The 23,857-nt window shown below is 44.1% G+C and overlaps 1 protein-coding gene across 3 annotated transcripts; it reads right to left on the reverse strand.

Moving 5' to 3' along the window:
- Positions 1–1,050: 1,050 nt before the first annotated feature.
- On the reverse strand, positions 1,051–22,926 carry clockb (clock circadian regulator b). Of its 3 annotated transcripts, none has more exons than XM_062520544.1 (23): positions 22,591–22,926; positions 21,660–21,812; positions 21,296–21,410; positions 20,998–21,091; positions 20,652–20,705; positions 19,989–20,137; positions 19,382–19,473; positions 19,091–19,180; positions 18,639–18,756; positions 17,381–17,494; positions 11,340–11,458; positions 11,017–11,099; positions 10,650–10,756; positions 10,260–10,407; positions 9,479–9,551; positions 9,033–9,180; positions 8,595–8,698; positions 7,481–7,657; positions 6,247–6,393; positions 4,980–5,300; positions 4,244–4,404; positions 3,694–3,976; positions 1,051–2,964 (listed from the first exon to the last, which is right to left on the reverse strand). In XM_062520544.1, exons 4-23 carry the CDS (start codon positions 21,018–21,020, stop codon positions 2,719–2,721), a joined length of 2,757 nt encoding a protein of 918 aa, XP_062376528.1. In that variant the 5' UTR covers positions 21,021–21,091; positions 21,296–21,410; positions 21,660–21,812; positions 22,591–22,926; the 3' UTR covers positions 1,051–2,718. The 3 variants fall into 3 exon arrangements, with proteins under 3 accessions (XP_062376528.1, XP_062376527.1, XP_062376530.1); XM_062520543.1 differs by having other exon boundaries at positions 6,232–6,393; XM_062520546.1 differs by lacking the exon at positions 20,652–20,705 and having other exon boundaries at positions 6,232–6,393.
- Between the last annotated feature and the right edge of the window lie 931 nt (positions 22,927–23,857).

The following is a 23,857-nucleotide window of genomic DNA, read 5'->3' on the forward strand; positions in this document are numbered from 1 at the left end:
CACTTACATCCTCCCAAAACATACACACACACACACACACACACACACAACCATATCTATATATTGAAGCTCTCACAATGTTGCATTACAGTGTCGTGTCCTGTGTCTCATTTGCACACAACCACACACACACACAAACAAACTTGTTGCACAAATAACAGTTTAACTGTAATCTGCAGACATCCTCCCAAATGGAAAACTACACACTGTACACCGTACGCATACAAACATAACAGACTTAAACCACACTGTAAAGAACACACACACACACACACACACGTGTGTGCACACACACACACACACACACACACACACACACACACACACACACACACGCACAGACATACACACACACACACGCCTCGAAAAGCATAGGGTAAGATCCAATTGACGCCGAGGCGTGCATCAGATATGGCTTACTGTGGCTGTGCAGTAGTGGGGGAAGTGGAGGCTGCTCTGGCCCCGCCTCCTCCCTCCCTCACTCAAATCCTATCAAATCCTTTGCCCAATAGCAGAGCTGAGTACGGACTGTGTGTATTCCTATACCTGAGAGACACGGAGAAAACATGCGTACCACGGAGCGGCAATATCAATAGCAAGTTAAGTAAGACACCTGGGCTGGAAGAACGTTCTCACGCTCTCTCGCTCACGCTCACACACACACACACACACACACACACACACACACTCACACACACTACTCACACACACCAACACATTCAAGTGCTCCGACAAATATAAGTGCTCACATACAAACATTATCTTGGGGTGAGTATTTCAGAAAATCTGTCAACATGGAAGGTGGGGAAGCATGTTTTAGTGGGCATCATCACAGTACTTGCAAGAAGATATATCAGGGAGTGGGTAGAGGATGATTTGATATAACTACACATTTTTAAAATAGGTCCTATCCCTACACCTATGTTAATTTTACAATTCCGAAGGGCCAGTAGGCCCCATGGGGGGGCCAGCAGCCAGACCAACAGATACCCCCTCTCTGCAGAGTGACTGAAGCTAAGCAGGAGTGGACTTGGTCAGGACTGGATGGGAGACCTCCTGGGAAAACCAAGTTGCAGCTGGAACTGGAGATTTGCTAACGGGGGAGACAGTCCTCTCTGTGGTCATAGGACAGCCCATATGTGTGGAAGGACCCACAGATGGAGGGTCGCCTTGTCCACCCTGAATATGACACCGCGGGCAGAGGGCGAGAACAGAGACTGGTGCCCAGCATGCCGCCGCGTGACTGGACCTTGCCAACGCACACAGAGCTGTCCCCCATCAACTTCGCTGCCCACGAGCGCTGAAGCAAGTGAGCGTTCCGACTCAGCCCCTGAACGCAGAGAGAGAGAGAGAGAGAGAGAGAGAGAGAGAGAGAGAGAGAGAGAGAGAGAGAGAGAGAGAGAGAGAGAGAGAGGCGGAGGTGGGACGCCAGGGCTTTGTCGGCCACGCCATAGGGGCAGAGCACCGGGAAGCCCTGAGAGGAAGGCATAGGGGTGAGCGTCCTGCCACCGGGCAGGAGACGCACTGGGGTTTAAGGGGTGAAAGGTCAGCGATTGGCGGTTCCCAGCTGATGAGCTGGACAGGCCCCGAAGAGGCGTGTGGCCTCACTCCCGACGGGTGGAGGCAACGTGGGGGAAGGTACATGGGGCCGAGGCACCGGGGGGGGGGGGCATGAACACTAACTAATTTAACAGGTAGCTTCAAAAACACAGCAGAAAGTTCATACTATAGTTCACCTGTTGGCACTTCATTGTATAGAGATTAAATTTAGACAGGTATATTCAAGCATTTTTAACCTAAGGTTCCTCTAGCAGGAGGGCTAACTGTATGCCATTACATTAACATACCTATAAGGAAAAAAATAATGTCTATGGAAGTTGCGTAAGTGTTCCATTAAATCCTAAATTCTCTGTATTAAACAAACTGTGACACACTCTCAAGAATCCCTCTGGACCAGTCTGAAGAAACTCTAGATTAAAATTAAAAAAGGCAATCCCCTCCCCCCTGTTTAGAACAATACAAGAACATTAAAAAAAATAATAATCAAAATCAAAACAAAAACTAGGAATAAAAGTTTACACTGGTCATGCATCTTATAAAAAAACGCGCTTCTGCTGTTTCCTTTATGTCGGGATATTTACAGGTTATGTTACACAGGGACTGTACAGAGTCCGAGTCCGTTTGACGTCCACTGGTGAGTCAAAGCTCTTAGGCGCACATTAAAATCCAGACACAGCAGCCTTCTTCTGAGGTTTTGGTGAAGATGACAACCAGCAAAATGTTTTTTTTTCTCCATTTGAATAAATAATTATTACTATTTCTTTAAAAAACAAAAAAACAGACACCTTTGATTGACAGCTGATGAAGGAAGAAGTGGAAGAGCCCAGCCAGACAACTGTTACCATGGTAATGTCAGGGGGTGGGGAGGAGCTGGAAGGTGGAGGCCTGTGCAGTGTCCGATTTCGTGATGGGCACAGCAGCGAGTTCCTTAGCACGCCACGGCTTCTCCTCTTCCCCATGATTCAATTGTGGAAAGCTAAAAATCATGAAAACGTCTGTGGTCCTGTAACAACACTGAGCTTCCCAGGACGATTAACAACAACAACAAAAAAAACCCACACACACCACCAATCACTGGGCCAGAAGAGGGCGAAACAAACTCAGGAGGTCCATTTGACTGGCTCCTGAGATGATGAAAGCCGACCCTTTGGTTTATCGTCATTGGCCGCTGGCACCATCAGTCCGGTGATTGGACAGGCTTTTCTGTTGCTTTTGAGTCTGAGGCTTCAGTTGTTGCTGACGGTGCTGCTGTTGCTGCTGTGGTTGTTGACGTTGTTGCTGTTGTTGTTGTTGTTGTTGTTGCTGCTGTGCAGTGGTGGTAGTGAAGGTGCCCTGCTGCTGAATTGGGAAAGCTGCCTGCAGGATGAGCTGAGTAGACTGGTTACCATGGAGCAGACGGGTCCCCTGCAACCACACACACACACACACACAGCAAGAAGATCAGCTTCCAAAAACATTGCCAATCATAAAAATCCTAACAGCAGGGCTGACATTTGAAACCAAAATGAACAAACAGCCAGATACAAACAGCCATACACATCCCAAAAGCAAATGAGTACATTTACAAATAGCCAGGTATACTGTAGAAACAGCTATACACATCCCAACAGCACATGAGGGAACAAATGCAAATATAACGGCAACACTCACACAACAGCTGATTGACTGCTCTTATCAACCTTGGTGGTAGGAGGTAGGAGGTAATTACACTTTCAAACATCCCTCCCTATTCCAATTCTTCGAATGAAGGCCTGCCCCTCCTTCCTGCTTTCCTCAATTAGCTCAAAAGCTGCTGCTGCCATCTGCTGTTTACCTGCAGGAACTGCTTGTACTGCTGCTGCCCTCTGCTGTTTACCTGCAGGAACTACACCTGCTGCCCTCTGCTGTTTACTTGCAGGACCTACACCTGCTGCTGCTGCTGCTGCCGCCGCCATCTGCTGTTCACCTGCAGCCAGTAACTGCACTTACTGCTGCTGCCCTCTGCTGTCTACCTGCAGGAACTACACCTGCTGCTGCTGCTGCTGCTGCTGCTGCCGCCATCTGCTGTTCACCTGCAGCCAGGAACTGCGCTTGCTGCTGCTGTTTAACGGCACCGCTAGGCAGTGCCTGCTGCTACTGCCCTCTGCTGTTTACCTGCAGGAACTGCGCTGCCTGCTGCTGCTGCTGCTGCTGCTGCGCCTGCTGGGCGACTCCTGACTGCACGACCTGGCCCTGGGCAGCCTGCGTCTGCGAGTCGACCTGCGTCTGGCCCGGCTGCGGCTGCTGCTGAAGCGTGATGGCCTGGGGCTGGCCCTGCTGGAAGGGGCTGTAGGCCGTCACCACCTGCCCCATGAACATGGTGGTGGGCACCATGACCGCGCCGCACGTCATGGGCGCCGTCACCAACTTAGTGACCAGCTGCTGGCCGGCTGGGAACCTGAGAGAGGGAGGGATAGAGACGGAGAGAGAGAGAGAGAGAGAGAGAGAGAGAGAGAGAGAGAGAGAGAGAGAGAGAGAGAGAGAGAGAGAGAGAGAGAGAGAGAGATAAATGGATACAGGAGTGGGAGGCGAGATGGACATGAATAAAAGAATAGGACAGAAAGAAAGAAAGTGTGGAGAAAGAAAATATTACAACCTGATTATTATCAAGAGACAGGACAAACCAGGCTAACAAGTGTGTGTGTGTGTGTGTGTGAGTGTGTACCTGATCTGTCGGTCCTGGGTGAAGGTGGTGATGGTGGCACCCCCCTGGGAGCTGTTGTGTGCCAGGGTGGTTGCTATGGGCATCACGTTGGCAGAGCCAGGCTGTGAAATCATCATGTTGTATAGCGGAGTGGGCAAAGCACCCTGGGATGCACGCTGGGTCTGAGGGCAAAGACACACACACAGATATAGTGTGACATCATCTGGACGAGTCAAAGATGACACAACCACTCACATGGAAGGCATGACTGGGCATTAAGTGAGGCACGCTTCGATGACATAATCAGGGATCAATATCCATTATTTTCTCCACAATTACATCAGCTTCTCTATGACATGACTGCATGTCATTCTAAACGTCATACTTCTACTATAATGACTGCCAGCCATGTAAAAGAAAAGGCCAATGCAGAAAAGAGCCCAAATCTCCTCTTTGCAATCATGTTAGTTTTGCTTAAAATCAAGAAGAAAGCCTTTAAGGTCAGCTCCTGAGGTAATGAACAAAGGATTAAACAGTAAAAAAAAAAACCAACTACGTAAATAATAACTGACTCCTTTCCCCAAACTGTCTCCTTGAAAAACGGAACTCATTCCTCTTCAGTCTTCCCACAAGACGCACATCTCCCACTTTCTCCAATCTCCACATGACCTAGTGAGCATCGGAGTGTGTATTGCGTGTGTATGCTGCATGTGTGTGTGTGTGTGTGTGTGTGTGTGTGTGTGTGTGTGTGTTTTACCTGTGCGAGGGCCTGCTGCTGTTGCTGGGAAGCTGTGGCCTGCTGCTGCTGCTGCTGTTGTTGCTGCTGCTGCTGCTGCTGTTGTTGTTGTTGCTGCTGTTGTTGTAGTTGCTGTTGTTGTTGCTGCAGCTGTTGTTGTTGTTGTTGCTGTTGTTGCTGGACTGCGACTGCGACTGCCTGCTCGGAGCTGGTGACGCTCTGCTGCTGGCCAGGCTGGATGGTCAGCACATTTGCCTGAGTGCCCGCCGCTCCCAGCATGGTGGCACCACCCGGCGCCAGCTGCACGTTCAGACCACCCGACGCAGCCTGCTGCAGGAACATCTGAACACCGGAGAGGGAGAGGGGGAGAGAGAGAGAGAGAGGGAAGGAGAGCAAGAGAGAGAGAGAGATCAGATCACAAATCAGCTCTAAATCTTCAGGGAAAGAAAGAGCCAGAAACACCACTAAGCAGATACTAGCTAGCTACACAGCAGAGCTCACAGGCATCATCATAAAAATAAACCTCTTTAAAACACAATGCATTGTAGAGCTAGAACTTTCAGACCGGCATCTGCAGAATCTATGCTATCAATGAGATTATCATATACTAAACTCTGTTGACAACTGCTCTGATGTTTATTATTATTCATTTCATCCTTAATTCATCCAGGAAAGTCCCACTGACTGAGATACAATATCTCTTCTGCCTGGGAGTCCAGGCCAAGACTGGCAGCACATAAAAGTTCCATAAATACAGAGACCAAAACAGAAGACACACACTACAGCACTAAGTCAGTTAGACACAGGGATCAAATACATGAGACACACATATTTCAATGTATTTCAAATACTTTTAAATACATTCAGAGGTGGTAATGACTCCAGGTGAAGTATATTCTGAAGCTCATTGCAGGCATGAGGTGTATATGAGCAAATAGCAGTTTTCCCTCGTTCTGTTCGTGTTGTTGGAATGTTTAAGAGTATCTTCTCTGATGACTGTTTTGGTATTTTCTCTGGTGTGGAGTGTGAACCGATGTAGGATGGCAATCCACTAATGCTTTTACTATGAAAATGAAAACATGCGTAGGCTGGTACTTAAGTATTTAAAAAAATAAATAAAAAAAAACTGTTTACTCTTCATTTTGAACTATTGTGTTCTTTTCATTTGTAAGTCACTTTGTACAAAAGCAAAAACAGCACATAATGACATGTTTTAAATCATGATACAACCACAACGATAACCATAGATGTAGATGTTCAATACTCTACCCACCACTGGTTGGCATACCTGCGTCCCCGTGCCCTGTACGCGGTGCAGCTGCTCCTGGATCTGCCGCAGCTCTTCCTGCTGCTTCTGGATGTTGGCCTCGATGGCACGCGTGCGCTGCTCCAGCTGGTCCTTCAGGTGCTGCATGGCATTCAGCTGGGCCGTGAACTGCACACGCACACACACACGCACGCACGCACACACGCACACACGCACACACGCACACACGCACACACGCACACACGCACACACGCACACACGCACACACGCACACACCGCACACACACACACACACACACACACACACACACACACACACACACACACACACACACACACACACACACACGACAAGGACGCAACAGCAGAAGGGACAGAGGTCAAAGGTGAGGGGTTGCCACAGGTGGTTCTGCTTCCTCTGTGTGTGTGTGTGTGTGACTGCTCTACGCTGTAGCCATGGGTAGGCTGTAACTGTGCCCATGCATTCTTGGCATCAGCACCAACACGGCTGATGAATTCATCTAAAACAAATGAGCTCAACGGTGCCAGATCCCCTTACAAATGGATGTTAATAATGCAGAGTGTTCTTCATTAGCCTTCAGATTTAATAAGGCCACTGGCAATAAGGTAGCCTGCAGAGGCTCTGGGAAATAAAGGTCTTTGCAGACACTCAAATCTGTAGTTTTGCATTGCTATTGCTCAGTGTCCAACGTGATGGGATACAATCTGAGGCTGCAAATTTGCACAAAAATAGTCCAGAAAAATAACAGTAAATAACAGTGCACATTAAGATTTAGTTCTATACTACACTCCAGTGTAAAAGTGTAACACTTACAATAACACTGTGTGTGCGTGTGTGTGTGTGTGTGTGTGTGTGTGTGAATCCCTCTTCCCAAAATGTTTGGATCTTGTTCCCGTTCTTAGCAAATTTGGATCCAAATAAAAGCATTTAAATGAGTGAAGTATGATGGGCATGCACGGGTCAGCACTGCAGTAATGCTGCTGCTGCTTGTGCCTCTGCTATGTCTGGCATTTGAGAGGGAATGGGATTCTTTCTGTCAGTGATCCTGTCACCTTGTTTATGTCTGGTGTTACTCAGAAATGGTTGCTGTTCTTGGAGGAAGAGTGTGTGTGTGTATGTGTGTGTGTGTGTGTGTGTGTGTGTGTGTGTGTGTGTGTGTGTGTGTGTGTGTGTGTGTATGTGTGTATGTGTGTGTGTGTGTGTGTGTGTGTGTGTGTGTGTGTGTGTGTTTACCTGCACAGCGGGCTGTGCCTGTGCCTGTTGCTGCTGCTGTGGCTGCTGTTGTTGTTGTTGTTGTTGTTGTTGTTGTTGTTGTTGTTGTTGTTGTTGTTGTTGTTGCTGCTGTTGCTGCTGCGACGGCGGCCCCAGTGGTGGTGTTGCACTCTGGGCCGTGGTCTGGGAGCACATGGACTACAGGAGGAACACAAGAGGACACACTCAGGGCTACAGCACACACCCTGCTGCTTGTTGTGCTTGTTGTTATTGTTGCGGTTGTTGTTGTTGCTGTTGCTGTTGTTATTGTTGTGGTTACTGGTGTTGCTATTGTTGCTGTGGTTGTTGTTGTTATTGTTGCTGTGGTTGTTTTATCTTGTGTCAGGTTGTGTGATGCTAAATAGGCTTGGTAGTTGATGGCCCAGGGTGGGAAATCCCCCTACCTATAGACCCTTCAATATTTGTAAACATCCAGAGCCTAGGTTGGGTGTGTGCGCAGCATGGGGTCAGAAAAATGGCGCAGCTAATAGAATACTGATGTGCAAAAGAGCTGCACTCACTGGTTCATTCTTTTTACTTTTTTATTATGGCACCATGCCTAAACAAACGCATTTTGGGGTCAAACCGTCCTCAGTGTATTAAATAGAATATTCACTGTCATCCCAGGACTGCGAACCGCACTTTAATAAATTAGTCTTAGCTAATGGCGATCATCTGCCTGATCCTGAGCTGATAACAGAGTGGGTAAACAAAGTTCGCAAGCGACTAGAGATTCATCGGCCCGCCATTTATGGCTATCTGGCTGACAAGCTCGTTGTGTATACACTATACATGTGAAAAAGTAGCCATTTTTCTTGACGTTAAAGTCAACACACAATACAGCTTTCTGACCCCAATATGCGTGCTCATTTTTCTGTGGCGTGGACCGCGTAGGGGTCAATAACACAAGGAATTGCACAACTTTTCTGTGTGTCTAAGAAGTTAATCTGGTAATCTTGGTTCCGTTCAAAAACTGGTGGAAAAGCGAGCTGGTTCACTTGACAGCTCAGAACAATTCTGAACGGAATCAGTTTCAAGGTCCAGTTCTCTGTTGGTCTCTGTTGTTGGAGTGTGCAGTCGTGGCGGCCCAGCTCACCTGATTGCTGATGGAAGACCGGCGCTGGGAGGACATCTCAATGGTGGATGGGGCCGCAGGGTGGGGGGAGGTACTGGTGTCCAGCTGTATCTTAGAAGGCGTGGCTGAAATGCAAACAGACCAATCAGAGAGGGCTCTTCTTCAGGAAGTGAAATGTTATAGGGTATAGAATTATGACATCTCTTTTCAGTCTGATTACAGCACTATGGAAAACAGTCTCTATCCAAAAGCGCTCGTGTCTGTGTGTGTGTGTGTGTGTGGGTGAGAGTAAGGGAGTGAGAGAGATTGAGAGAGAAAGAGAAAGTTGTTTAGGGGCATTCAGAAGTACCCACAATAGGGCCAATATCAATGGAAACCCCCCTGCCTTAAAGTGTGTGAGTGCATATAGTGTGTGTGTGTGTGTGTGTGTGTGTGTGTGTGTGATTTAGCACCACTCACAGGCACAGGTGTTGTCTGAGATGGCGGTGTGGGAAGACTTGCGAGAGCTGCGGGAGGAAGTGGACGGCGAGCGACTGTGGCTGAAGCGCTCTAGCGCCTCCTTCAGGCTGGACGTGTTCAGCTGCGACTCGGAGCCAGAGTCCTGACCCTGCTTTCACAAACACACACAATGGTTACAGATGGATACACACACACACACACACACACACACACACACACACACACACACACACACACACACACACACACACACACACACACACACACACACACACACACACACACACACACACACACACACACACACACACACACACACACACACACACACACACACACACACACACACACACACACACACACACACACACACACACACACACTCGCATCACACCAGCTGACCTGGAGTCAGTTTGGGAGAAGTATTACCAGGCAAGGTCGCTCACCTTGTCAGTGATCTCAGGTGGGGATTCTTCGATGCCCATCCCTCGACGTCTCTCCGACCTCACCTCAGCGTAACTGGACAAAGAGGGAGCGAGAAGAGCACGAGATCACACAGTGTTGACAGTGAGCCTATGCGTCCACACAGTAGCTGACAAGAGTGTTGGACTTGGACACCAAATTAATGGTATTTACATTTTATGAGCCCAATTGCAATAAACCAATCACCATGCCAAGGAGGAAGTTATGGTTTAGCTCAATCTGAATGTCTATCTGTCAGTCTGTACGTCTGCCTGCAGGATTATGCAAAAGCGGTCAGTCTGATTGAAATGTGGTGGAAGGAGATCAGTATCCAGGGACAGATAATGAAAACCTTCTGTCTGAGGAGTTGCCTGCTTTACTGTATGATTATGCTCTTTGCTTACTTCTTCTCTACTTTATATCTTCCCTTTTTGATTGATGTGTTCATGACACATGATCTGAATCATAACTGAATCATTACACTATTAATTCCTGTCCCTTTGACCTATGTATGTATTTATTTTATCATCCATTGTGCTTGCCTCAACTCTAAAGCTGAGATACCTCTGTGCTAATTATAGATTTTCATACCAGTCACCATTTAGTGAGAAACTAGGCATAAAACATACACAATTCCATCTTGCAAAAATATTTTTCTCCAGAAAGCTTCTGGATTAATCTGTAGTAGTGTCTGTGTATTAGTGTGTGTGTGTGTGTGTGTGTGTGTGTGTGTGTGTGTGTGTGTGTGTGTGTGTTCTATTGCACCTGACGACTGTATGCACGCAGACGATGAACTCTGGCCTGGAGTTCCACTGATGATAGGTAATGTAGTACTGCGTCTGCAGCCAGATCCACTGCTGCCCTTTGGTCAGGAAGCGATAGTAGCACGACTTCCCCTTCCCATACTGCATCACTGAGGGACGACACGAGACACAGAGACGAGTCAAGACCAGAGGAGTGAGTGAAAAGGAGAGACATCTCATTGGTCAGATCACTTAAAGCGTGCTTGATGCAACTAGCAGGAGACTGTCTGGCATGCCATTCTGGAACTTTCCACGGGAGCTTGGCGGGAGCACGGTTCTTGTGCCTGTGTGTATGTGTGTACGTGCGTGCGTGCACGTGGGAGACTGAGATAAGCCATTTTAGTATACTCACAGTGCTCGTGGCATTTGGCCAGCGCTTCCAGGTCATCCACATGATAGTAATCATAGCCTGATGTCCCCAACACCTCAAACGGGAGATACCCTATGATAGGAGGGGCCCTGACACACACACACACACACACACACACACACACACACACACACACACACACACACACACACACACACACACACACACACACACACACACACACACACACACACACACACACACACACACACACACACACAGACACACACACAGAGAAACAGAAACATAAATGATCAACAATAATTGATTGAAGTGTTTAACAGTACAAATACACTTAATCTTCGGCAGAATATTCACACCGTCTATCATATATTTATTGGACACGCACCTGTGATCCAGGAAGAGGAACTTCCACTCCAGGCTGTGTCTGGAGGTAAATTCTTCATTCGGCTCATCCACGGTGCACATCTCCTGATGAACAAACACAAAGCAACCATCAGATCAGCCGACCCTCAGGTGAGATTCCAGCATGCATGCTCCATTAAACATCACTTATTGGGGAGGGTGGGGAGGGGTGGCATGGCGCGGCGCCAGGGGGACCAATCAGAGCCATGATTCCGCTGACCTTCGTAAACGGAGCTGTTTTTTATGCCAAGTCAATATTTGCCCTGCAGCGTACGCGGGGCGCCACGGAGAGAGCAGAGGACTAACCTTGATGAACTGCGGCTTGACCAGCTTCACCGTTGCTATGAAACACACTTGGTCGTCGAAGGCCGGTCGCAGTGCCCGCTGCAGCACGCCCTCCAAACCGTTCCTGGTCACCAGCGGGGCTGCAGTCGGAGAGACAGAGAGACGGAGAGACGGAGAGATGGAGAGACAGAGAGAGAGATGGAGAGATGGAGAGACAGAGAGAGAGATGGAGAGATGGAGGTGACTTAGTCCACATCAGCTTTAGGGCCGGTTCTGTCTGACCGGACACAGAGGACAAGGCAAACGCACTGAGAGGACAACACACTGGTTACGTAGCTTGTAGTGGGGTACGAATTGTAATTCCGTGGGATTTTTTTGCTAAAATTGATTTTTTCGTTTTATTTGCTTTATTTGGGGTCCTACTGTTGAAAAATGACGGGGTGCAAATTTTCTGACCCCGTTTTGCCCCCCCTCTGGGGGGCGCTTTCTCACCTTGGCCAGGATACTGACTGCACACATACATCTACTAATAATTATCACATTTTCACAATCTTGGTGTCATTTTAGGGGCTATTGAGGATGCTGAGTCCATTTATGACAGTTTCATTGTGATCAGAAGTTGTTATGACTCATTTTGTCATAACATTGCAGTAATAAAGGCAAATCCAATGGGGAAAAGTCGGCAAACAGTAAGTGAGCTCATATCTTGGGAACGCTTTGATGTATGTTAACGAAACTTGGTCACATGACAACTGACCCCCTCCCAAGGGTACACAACAAATTTGGTGTAATTTGGCCACTGGGGGCGCTATAATTAGCGAACCTGCGTTTAGAGGTTGTATATCATGATGATGTTGGGTTAGCAAAAAAAATCCAATGGCTAGTCATACTCTTCATACTCATATTGATGATCATTGCAAATTTTACCCACTCATTATAAACAATTGCCCATTTTGGATTTTCCTGAAAGAGAAACTAGATCATCAGCAGTCACAACTTTGTTTGGCCCCCTCATTGCTGCTTGCCAATTTTTGTCAAAGATAACTATTTCAACACAAGATATGTCTTTTAATTCTGTCTAATGACACAAAGCTGAGAATCACATTGCTAAGATACAGACAGAAGATACAAGAAGACAAAATTATCAAATGATGCCATTTGTAATGGATGGCTCAAAATCGTTATGTAAAAATGTATGAAAATCAATATCGGATGAAATGAGAAAATGATCTTTTTCTTGTAAACAACTTAAGTGTGACAAGCAGTATGACACAAAATACCCCAGAAATGTTTCACTATCAGTAAACTGAGGAGTGTGTGTTATATGAAAGTCTCGATTTCAATTTGAAATTTGGAGCAAGAAAATCTAAACCGAGAGATGAGAGAGGAAAATGTAAAATTCTAGCTCTCTAAATAAGGTGGTTTTTCAAATCCAAAGGATAGGAGAAACCCTATGAGCCCTAGGCTGTTTTAAGGGCATTTCCACTACCTTTAGTTAGAAGCATTTATCCTGGTCATTGTAAGTGCCATTCACACATGCTACATAATACAAGAACCATGGTGGAGGGATACTTTGGAGCTGAGCAATTTACAGAAATATGTGGTGTGTGCCTTACAGAAATAAATGGCAATTTTGATTTAGTGATGAGAAATGATTTTTTGACACTTTTTGTGCTTCATATTTGTGACACGAGCTGATCTAACCTGACTTTTTTGCGTGGCACACATGATGATTCTCTACAATAACTTTTTACTGCATCGCAATGAACAAAGTAAAGGCAAAAAAGTGTTTATTTGTCAAACAAATTTGGATGCAATATGAGTCTTGAATTGGATACCATACAGGAATTTGCTAGGATCTCAAAACTGGATTATGAACGTGCCTTGCCATAGAGAAACACATGATAATGTTGGATTATGAACATAAGCTATTATGCCACAAAAAACACACAAAAACATGGGGTAAGTGGAGCTAAATGAAGTTATTATTTTGCTGTCACTTCGTCTCTTTCATGACCTAGAAGGTTGTATGGTATCTGTGGATAGCTTTGTGTCTCCTCTTTCATTTGACATGTGTGCCATAGCTTTCTGATCTTTGATTCAAGAGTAAATCAAACGAGAATAATGGTAGCCTAAGCTATATGACATTATTATTTGTTTGTCACTTTGTCTATTTTTATAACACAGAAGGATCGATGTATTTGGTATCAATGGAAAGCTCTGTTTCTCCTCTTTCATCTGATATGCGTGCATGTCTGTGCGATCCCGGGTTCATGAGTAATTCAAGCGAGAGTAATGGATGTGCGGGTGAACGCAGAGAGCAGTATAGACTATAAATATGATATACTTTGATTTAATTTAATGACAAGTGTTTAGTCTCGTTGCAAAGCCCCAGTTCTGCTCTTTCGTGCAATAAAGGCTTCATCTCGCTGCAACTAATAATGGCAGAGCAATGTAACAGAGAAGAATGGGAGTGTTTTTTGACACACTTGGTTAGGGCTCATAGGGTTAAAAGGGATCCATTACAAATGGCATCATTTGATAATTTTGTCTTCTTGTATCTTCTGTCTGTATCTTAGCAATGTGATTCTCAGCTTTGTGTCATCAGACAGAATTAAAAGACATATCTTGACTTGTGTTGAAATAGTTATCTTTGACAAAAATTGGTAAGCAGCAATGAGGGGGCCAAACAAAGTTGTGACTGCTGATGATCTAGTTTCTCTTTCAGGAAAATCCAAAATGGGCAATTGTTTATAATGAGTGGGTAAAATTTGCAATGATCATCAATATGAGTATGAAGAGTATGACTAGCCATTGGAATTCTTTTGCTAACCAACGTCATCATGATATACTGTAACCCCTAAACGCAGGTTCGCTAATTATAGCGCCCCCAGTGGCCAAATTACACCAAATTTGTTGTGTACCCTTGGGAGGGGGTCAGTTGTCATGTGACCAAGTTTCGTTGACATACATCAAAGCGTTCCCAAGATATGAGCTCACTTACTGTTTGCCGACTTTTCCCCATTGGATTTGCCTTTATTACTGCAATGTTATGTAAAAATGAGTCATAACAACTTCTGATCACAATGAAACTGTCATAAATGGACTCAGCATCCTCAATAACCCCTAAATTGACACCAAGATTGTGAAAATGTGATCATTATTAGTAGATGTATGATTGCAGTCAGTATCCTGGCCAAGGTGAGAAAGCGCCCCCCAGAGGGGGGGCAAAACGGGGTCAGAAAATTTGCACCCCGTCATTTTTCAACAGTAGGACCCCAAATAAAGCAAATAAAACAAAAAAAATCAATTTTAGCAAAAAAATCCTACGGGACCATTATTTCATGACAATTCGTACCCCACTATTGTGTAGATTATGAATCAGGCCTTACTTCTTGAATTTCCCCTTGGGGATCAATAAAGTATCTATCTATCTATCTTGTACAATACAGCCTGGCGGTCAGCTAGGACAAGACATTCAACCAAGCAATCTCTCTACAATGGCTAGTGTCCTGCAATGGCATGAGTATCTACAGTATGCAAGCATGTACAACGTACTACAGTATATGCGTGTGTGAATAGCAAGACCGCAAAAGAGTTAGTCAGATATGACTAAAGAGAACCACAACAATGGTAGGACATCCCTGTTGTAGCTATCAAAGGCCAATGTATGCTTGATGCTATATTGAGACACAAACGTTCACGTTTTCGCATAATTCGACGGTCTACAGTTTCATATCGTGAACAAATTTCACAGAAAAACATACGTTTTGACTGTTAAATCCAGTGGAGATTCAGCACATTAGCCGTCATTCCTGTTTAAAAAGGAGATTTTCTCCTCTTCTGGCATATCGTGACGGGAGAACCATGTCAACTTTGGATGTGGTTATCTTAGCGATAGTTGTTGTAATACCCTCGATAATACATATCGTTGGAAACATTAGTTTGTGGGCATTCATGTGAGCACAATAACTTCATTTTGTAAATTTTTCAAAGCGACTGGTTTCGCCTTGCAGGATCACATTTATGGTAATAGAATATAACTAGAAAATGTAATTCCATGGAAGGAATTACCATTGCATGTAAATGCAAAAAGGTTGCTGACTGTGTAAAACATTGTAGGCTATTAGGCCTATAGTTAAAAAGACAACTAGGCTACACAGAAGAATAGATAAATAACAATTACCCAATTACAATTCCACTGAAATTGTATAGGCCTACTTGGAAAGTCATATTTAAAAAGTGATTTATGAAAATGCATCAAAATTGTGGATATAGGCTATTTTGGAAAATAACTCTTCATTTATTAGAATTTAAAAGACTGAAATGAAGTTGCCAACAAACGAGTTGCAAGAGCCTTTAGTAGCCTACAGTGAAACGACTGGTAGAATAGCTTTCATGTAGGATATTGTAGCCTATATACATGGCTATGTATAGCCTTCATATCTACAATAATGCAGGTTAAAAGTAGGCCAGGCTATAGACTTAGACACCATTGGAATACGGAATACCGAGATATCGATGGCTTTGCGGAATACAATCTCAAACAACGCCAATCAACGATGATGCAGCAACAGGTACGATCTAGCAAATGTAACGTTAGCTTACAGTAGGATATTTTATGTAGGCTAGCTACACTACACATATTACAGAATGAGCTAGTATGTTCTTCGAAGTGTTTCCAGGTGTGTGATTGTCCTAATCGGAATGTACAATAAGCTGTTAACAAAGGTTTTTAATTTGTGAATGATACTGAAAGCTTTAAATGATCGCCTGGCTGGCAAGTCCCTATAGCTGAAACGACTAGCTTGCTAACAAACAAACAAACGTGAAAATGATACTGTAGCAATGCAGTTTGTACTAGAAACGACTGGGAGAAAAAGGCTTGAACCTAAATGGTGCAACTAGTAGGCCTATCTATCAGGCTGGACTTCACTTAAAACGCTGGATGAAGATCAGTGTCGTAGCTTAGGCTGCTCTGTCGAGATGGCTAACTTGCTTGTCGTTAGCTATACAGTGTTTACGTTGACGTTAGGTTAGATTGTCTTTAGCTGTTGATAACGTTACGAGAGCAAACCGGTTACTATAACGATATAAACAAATCAAGAGTAGCCTAACAGGAGACAAGACGATAACGTCCCGGTTTTCAGCAGTTGTGGCATGGTAGAATGTTTTCACAGCTGTTACAGCTGAATGAGTAGCAGACGAACATTCAGGTTTAGCGGTGGCATGGCTTTGGATCAAAGATCCTTGATTACTGACAGCTGAGCACTGACGTAACAATTAATCTTTGCCGCCAAAGGGTCTCAATGTAAACTCTATGGGAATTTTAAACTCTTATATCGTAAATATCTCAAAAAGTATGAAGTTCCCAAATGTGAAAAATACAATCGTCAAATCTCCGTTACAAGACGTTTGTATGAGTGTTTGAATGACGTGAAACGGTTCAGTGGTTTTAACGCAATTAACCGTTGATTTTGGTCGGAAAGAGAATAATAACTATAAGAAGAATAGGGATAACAGTACATTGCATTTACATGCAATGTAATTACATGCAATGTAATAAGAACTACAGTGAATAAGATGAAGTGGGTATCTCTCGCACTCTAGACCGTCAGTGCAGGAGCGCAGAATAAATAGCACGTTATGGCCACTTCACATGACTGAGCCCACAGAAGTGGAAGTCGAGGTGCAGGCAACTAGTTTAGTTGGGGAGAGAGATGCCACACACTGAATCACAGAATCTGTGTTTTTGTATGTGATCTCAAGAAGGCTATAAAGGCTGAAACGTTATCGCTTTATTAAAAAAATGGAACATATAACTCGGAGTGTGCGGCATCGCTCTCCTCAACTGAACCCACAGAAGTAACGGAGAACAGAGTATTAATGTTGAACAGAGTATTAATGATGAGGCTAACGTTTGGACACGGACAGCGTCTTCATCAGGGTCAACCCGGTTCTTCTGTGGGTTGAGTCTTTTTTTTATCATTAACAATTAATATAATGCAGTTTAACAGGAGCATAACACAGTCACCACAAGAGGTACAAATCTTTACTGTTACCAGTATGCAGCGATTTAAAGCTGCCGATGAACTTGACGTGTTCGTAGATCGGCGGCTCCTTGGGGTCGATGTTGCCCCTCAGCATATGGCAGCAGAACTCCATCTGATTCTTGGCTGTTGAGCGACCAGACGGAGACAGATGATATTAATGACACAAACACACACACACACACACACACACACACACACACTTCCTCCAAGAACAGCAACCATTTCTGAGTAACACCAGACATAAACAAGGTGACAGGATCACTGACAGAAAGAATCCCATTCCCTCTCAAGCATACCAGACATAGCAGAGGCACAAGCAGCAGCAGCAGCAGCATTACTGCAGTGCTTACCCGTGCATGCCCATCATACTTCAGGCGAATAAAAACTACAATTCCCTGTCCTCCCTCCTGCCTTTTATGCGTCCAGCAATCTTCCTCTGGATTTTTGTAGTGTTCCACACATCACAACTGAGCACTGCAGTGCGGAGTCGTGATACCAAAACCACTGCGGAGTGCAGACACACATCCTCGGGGCTGAACCGGTACACAAAAATCACGACTCGGTCCATACCTCGGTGTTGGGTTGAAGTTGGGTTAATAGTAGAGTTAATTTGTGGAACAGTAAGCCTGTAAATTCTGCTAGTCCTCAATATATTATGGAATCCACTCAGCAGGCATCAACAGTTTGTTCATTACCTTCACCAAGGAGGTTATGTTTTCATCGGGGTTTGTTTGTCTGTCTGTCTGTCTGTCTGTCTTTGTCTGTTCGCAAGATAATTCAAAAGGGGGAGTGATCCGTATCACCGTCTGGATCCAGGAGGCGGCTATGCTTTTGCTTGGCGGAGGTCTGCGCTCTCTGAGTGCTTTTCTAGTTTCATTTGATTTTTTTTTATATAAGTATATTTTTGGGGCTTTTTTATGCCTTTAATGATAGGACAGTTGAGAGAGACAGGAAGTGAGTGGGAGAGAGCGTTGGGGTGGGATCCGGAAAGGACCACGGGGCGGGAATCGAACCCGGGTCGCCGGCTGTCGTGCCATGGCTGGGGCCGTTTCATTTGATTTTAACTCTTCACTGAATCTCACACTTGCTGCTGTAATTATTAAAATGTTCATGCTGCACCACCAGCTAGTGAACTGCCATCATTCCCACTGCTCTGCATGTTGTATTGCCCTGATCAGAGAGCTAAAGTGGGGACTGAGGCGAGTGTTTGGCAGGTGGGAGAGTTGGGGAGTGGGGAGGAGCGGTACTGAGGGGCTGGGACACTTACTCTTGAGGTAATCTGGGCTCAGGCTGTCCCCCTCCGGATGGGAAGAGAGGGCCTTGTACACCTCGGAGTGCTCCCCCTCGGGCAGGAAGTTCAGGAGGTTCTGGTCTACCAGGTCGGACTGACATGAGCACACACAGACAGGCATTTGCATCTCATTTACATATGAAATGCTACTTATGCTAAGAGCTGACAAAGTACTGTAGTTGTTGAGTCTGTGTGTATGCTCCAATGGGAGTTCTTTAGCACCCTGTTCCACCACTGTGGATATACCAAACATAATGTTGTGCTGTGCCAGCCCTTATTATGTTGGCTATCATACAAAGAATATTAGATGATGATTTCATTACAATTGCATCTGTTTTGGGCAATGTAACATGGGCTTTTATGGCTGTACATTAAATGTAAAAATTATTACAGAACACACTCCCACATTCACACTCCCTAATACTTACAGGCAGGTGTTCCAATAGGGAAGTAACACTCTCAGATACATAAATGATATTTCCATCTGTCATTATTGCTAAGAAAAACCCATCCAGGGCCTGAAACAGAACAGACAAGGTGAATTACTTTCTGATATTCAATATGAACCACAACATAAAGACACTGACAGTTAGTATAAACTTGAACACTTTAGAGACACTTTGTGGGAAGGCTTTAAGATATGTGGTATAACTGCCGCTCCCATCGTATGAAAAAGGGGAAGTAAACAGCACCATGGCGACAGACCACAGCCTCCTCACCTCCAGCATGAGTTGTGTAAACTCCTCGTTGCTGAGGAACTGCGGCTTCCAGTCCTGACGAATCTCACTGGACTCAGACTGAGCTGCAATTTCTGTTGCACACACGCACACACATTTGAACATTTTAAAATGCTGTTAAGAACTTTTTGAAGTCATACAAAAACATTCTCTATACTACATCATTTTCTAAGCAGTAAATTGTATTCCATTTGAAATGGTCATTAGTGAGAATTGCGTTCCATGCATCTCTTACCCTAATGTAAAACTTTAAAGCACAACTCATGATCCCTAAAGAACATTCTACATAAACTGTCCCCTTAAAATCCATCTCTACAGTCTATACTAGGTTAAGAGTACAGATTTGTCTATGCTGCTAATATCATCTGAACTCTTTTAAATTCCCATAATGTTCTTTAATGCTATTTGAAGTCCTGTAGTCAATCTGCTCATTTTTAAAACTTCCGGTAGTGTTTACTCCCTTATGCTGTGTATCTTGAACTACAGGAGCCTGAATCACTTTCTGACACTTTCTACCCACCATCAGGTAGCAGAGACTTCCTAACACCCGATGTTACCTTTATGTCAATGTCAAGGAAGTCAATGTTACCTTTATGCTTGCGGAGGAAGTCGATGCTCTTCTGCAGGATGGTGGACTTATCCATCTTGCGTGTGTTTCCCGGCAGCATGCCGCCCAGTTCCTTGATGAGCACATTGAACTGGTCTCGGCGCTTCTTTTCGGACTTGTTTCTGGAAACTCTGTGTGCAGGAGGTTTGGGGAAGAGGTATTAGTCATTGTCGGAAACCTTTCATAGGAGATTATTGAGTCAAATTGTAGGGTACTATTTTAAAAGATAAATCAAGCAAGGTTGTCAAAGTGAAGCGCAAGGATGATCTCCCACATGAACTACAGTCAACCTGAGCCACAAATTTGTGCTTGGGCATCTTTCTCACGGTATTAAAATAGCGAACTGACTCAAGTTATTAAATTAGTTTTGGTTAATTCTTGATCAGTTTTACAGTAATTTCCTGTGTATTAGCCGCATTTTGTATAAGCCGCAGGACAGTGTTTTATGCAAGTAAAAAGAAACAAAACCATATTAACTGCCCCCGTGTATTAGCCTCATTGCTGAAGAAATTTCGCAAAATCAATGCATGAGCCGCGGCTAACAGTCGGGAAATTACAGTACTCATTGCCTGGCTTTGCATTTTGCATCGTCATATAAATTGATGGGCATTATAGGAACACAAGATTATATCAACACTGTCCTACCGTTTTGCTTTATCCTTCTCATCTTCCTCCATCAATCCATCAAAAACATCATCCCTACAAAACAAGCAAAATACTAATCCTCAAGCTTTGTCTGAATGACAACAGAAGCGCACATATAAGGAATTACAAGACCGAATGACACTGAGGCGTTTCTTTCATTTCTCCATAGAAGACCCATACAGCTCCAAATAGCATGTAATAAAGGCCATTTGAATTTCTTTGAAGTCAATCTGAGTTATCTCCACGGAATAGTGACTATGTCTACCCATGAAGAGTATATGTTCAATAGTGAAATGGTAAAAGACACATCTCTTCAGGGGTCAGAATATTTTCACAGTACACCCACCTGCTGTCAATGCTTGCTGTCATCTTGAGTTGCTTCAGGGTTGCCTTTATGGAGGAAGACTCTTTAGGCGTGAGGAAGACATTTGCAGCAGTGCCTGCATAAACACACATCAACAACATCTTCAACAATATGCCACAGTGACATAAAACACACATGTGTAGATGTTTCTTCTGCTCTACTCGTCAATAACCAAGAGTTTGTTAGCAGGATAATGTTGCTTAAAGGTAATAATAATGTAATATTTCCACAAATGTGATTTAGACCTGTGTGAGTGAGTGTCAAAAGTAGGGAGGTTTACCACTAGGCAGCTGCAGCGTGCGTGTTTTCTTCAGACGTCCCACTCCACCTTAGGTTAGGGCTGGTACTTGACTTCAGGTAGAATAGATTACTGCCAAACATTCCGGCTTCTTTTCCTTCAATAACAGCCAGGATGATTCATTCATTTTTTTTTATTATTATTTATTTTTTTAATGCACAGCAGATGTTGCACGAATTAGTTGCAGAAATACATAAATAATTGTTTGGTTAATGTTTAACAAATGCGAAGGGGATTCCTGTAACCAATGACAGGACAAGGACTGTGGGGCAAATTGAATTTCACCCTAATTTAAGTTAAAACAAACAAAGGTCACACGGAAGTGTAAACTATAGAGCTGACTCACCATTACTGAATGAACGTAGGCATATCAGACCTCATCAGCCAAAGCAGACGCTTAACGTTACATTATTTCTTTAATGTTGCCACTTTGCAACATCTGTCTTCTCGAGAGACCTTGTGACAAATATCCTTGGAACTTGAGGTCTCGGATGGTATTCTATATATAAAGAGACAGAAGCAAATGTTTTAGAACAGATAATTTCCTTTTAATTGTATTAGTCAGCTGTCCAACCATCATGAAGTCCCCCGCTAGTGTAAACCCAGTCCCTCTGTATGCTCACACAATATTCTACAGCGGCCAGTTAGCATAGCTTCATGCGCTAATGCTAGTTATACCTTACATGGACGGTTGAAACTCCATGACATCAAAAGCACACCATTTATGTCAGCAAAGATGTATATTGTGTAATAATTGGCACAACACACCGAAATGATTCCATAACTGGCTTTAATGAGTTTCAAACAACATATGCTAGCTACCTAGCATATTAGCATGTGTGTCCCTATCACAGGACAGAAGCCCGAAGCTGTCACGCATAACGTTACAGTAGGTTATACATATAGCGATTAACATGATGTACTGTGTTCTAAAAGGGTCCATATTATGCGATCGCAAATGCATCCTACAATATCACAGCCACAAATAGTATCGCTGTTAGTTGTGGCTCTGAAATGTATAAGAGTCATACATTCCGTAGACATACAATATCAGCGCATTGACACACATTCGCCCTCGCACTCACGACCCGCTCATAGACATTCACTATGCTCGAATGTGGGTCACCAGGCCTTGTGTATCTAGCTTGCGGAAACTCCTATTCGTCCCTGGTGTTTTCGGTAAGTCCGCGCCCAAATACATACGTCGAGGAGTTTCTCGCTCCTCACCACCACTGTATAAAAATCTAAGAATAACATGGCAACATATATCGGCTTACCTTCTAAGTGTACCTTAACGTCGTTGATTGTTTTGATCCGGGGCTGCAAAAGACTTCTACTCAAAACAGTAGGCCCACTTCTCTCTGCATTTTCCAGTCATGCGCAATGGTGTCAGTAGGGCGCACTATTTGGCAAGCGCAGGACTCAAGGGTACATGCCTCAATGAACAACAATCTTGGTGTTTGGCATGAGAATAAGACCAACTGTTGCTCACGGAATGCGGACGGATTTCCTTTTTAAAGACTAGGCTAAATATCAGATGTTAAAAGATCGTTCGGGAATATTGAGCTTGGCGCTGTTTCAAACATCGATCAGGCTCATGAGTTGATGGTAGGCTATGACTAACTTAGAAAGGAAATACCACGGGAAACACCCCTCTCGTGAGCGCCTCACGTTCGGTATTGTGTAATGCGATTATAGGCTACACCGACAGGGCCAGTGACCGCCGCAGTAATTCGAAAAGAGGAGAAAGTCGGGCCTATTCCATCTTGACATATATGCATAGCTGGCTATCTCCTCATGATACGATGCCTAGCCTACACATTTAACCTTGTTTAGCCTATTTGTTAACCTTGATTTTGACGGTATAGGCCTACATGATTGGCCAATATGTGTATAATCTCATTACAGCATATATATTATATCAGATTCTGCATATTTGAAATGGTTAAATAGTTAAATAAATAGAAACATGTGGAGGTCTTTGATATAGTTATGCATGTTGAAATTGTACACTGACAATTCTCCTACCAGGGGCTTTGCACATTTAATATCCTCCTAGGCCTATAGCGGAAAATGTGCATAAGAATGCTCGATTTCAACTGCTGCTGGTGGAACAGCTACACCAACTATTTCAGACTTAATTGCTCAACCCGTAAAAGTCTTATGATGTTTCACAATGCACTTGCAAACTAGGATTAATTTAAGGCTAATTAGCCTATATTTTAATCACTCTTTTTTTTTTAAACTAGTACATTCCTTCAACTTACTTCAATTTAAAGTTGAAGGTTTGTTAGAGTTAAAATGCAGCCTATCATCAGAAAATAAGCTGTCACTAGTCTTTACAGAAGATAAACACTCAAATCCTGTCAGAAAACGAAACAAACATTTTGCTCTCATATTTGTAACTATTCATTTTACAAAAATATGTATTGGTGGTTTTACAAAAGCAAAAGCTCTTTCAACGACAAAGGTTACAATTGCTCCACAACACAGTGACATTTTGGACTTTGCGAAGGCCTGTAAAAGGGTCAAGGGTGGAAGTCA

Source organism: Sardina pilchardus, chromosome 2 (genome assembly GCF_963854185.1).
Source record: "Sardina pilchardus chromosome 2, fSarPil1.1, whole genome shotgun sequence".
Classification (NCBI taxonomy): domain Eukaryota; kingdom Metazoa; phylum Chordata; class Actinopteri; order Clupeiformes; family Clupeidae; genus Sardina; species Sardina pilchardus.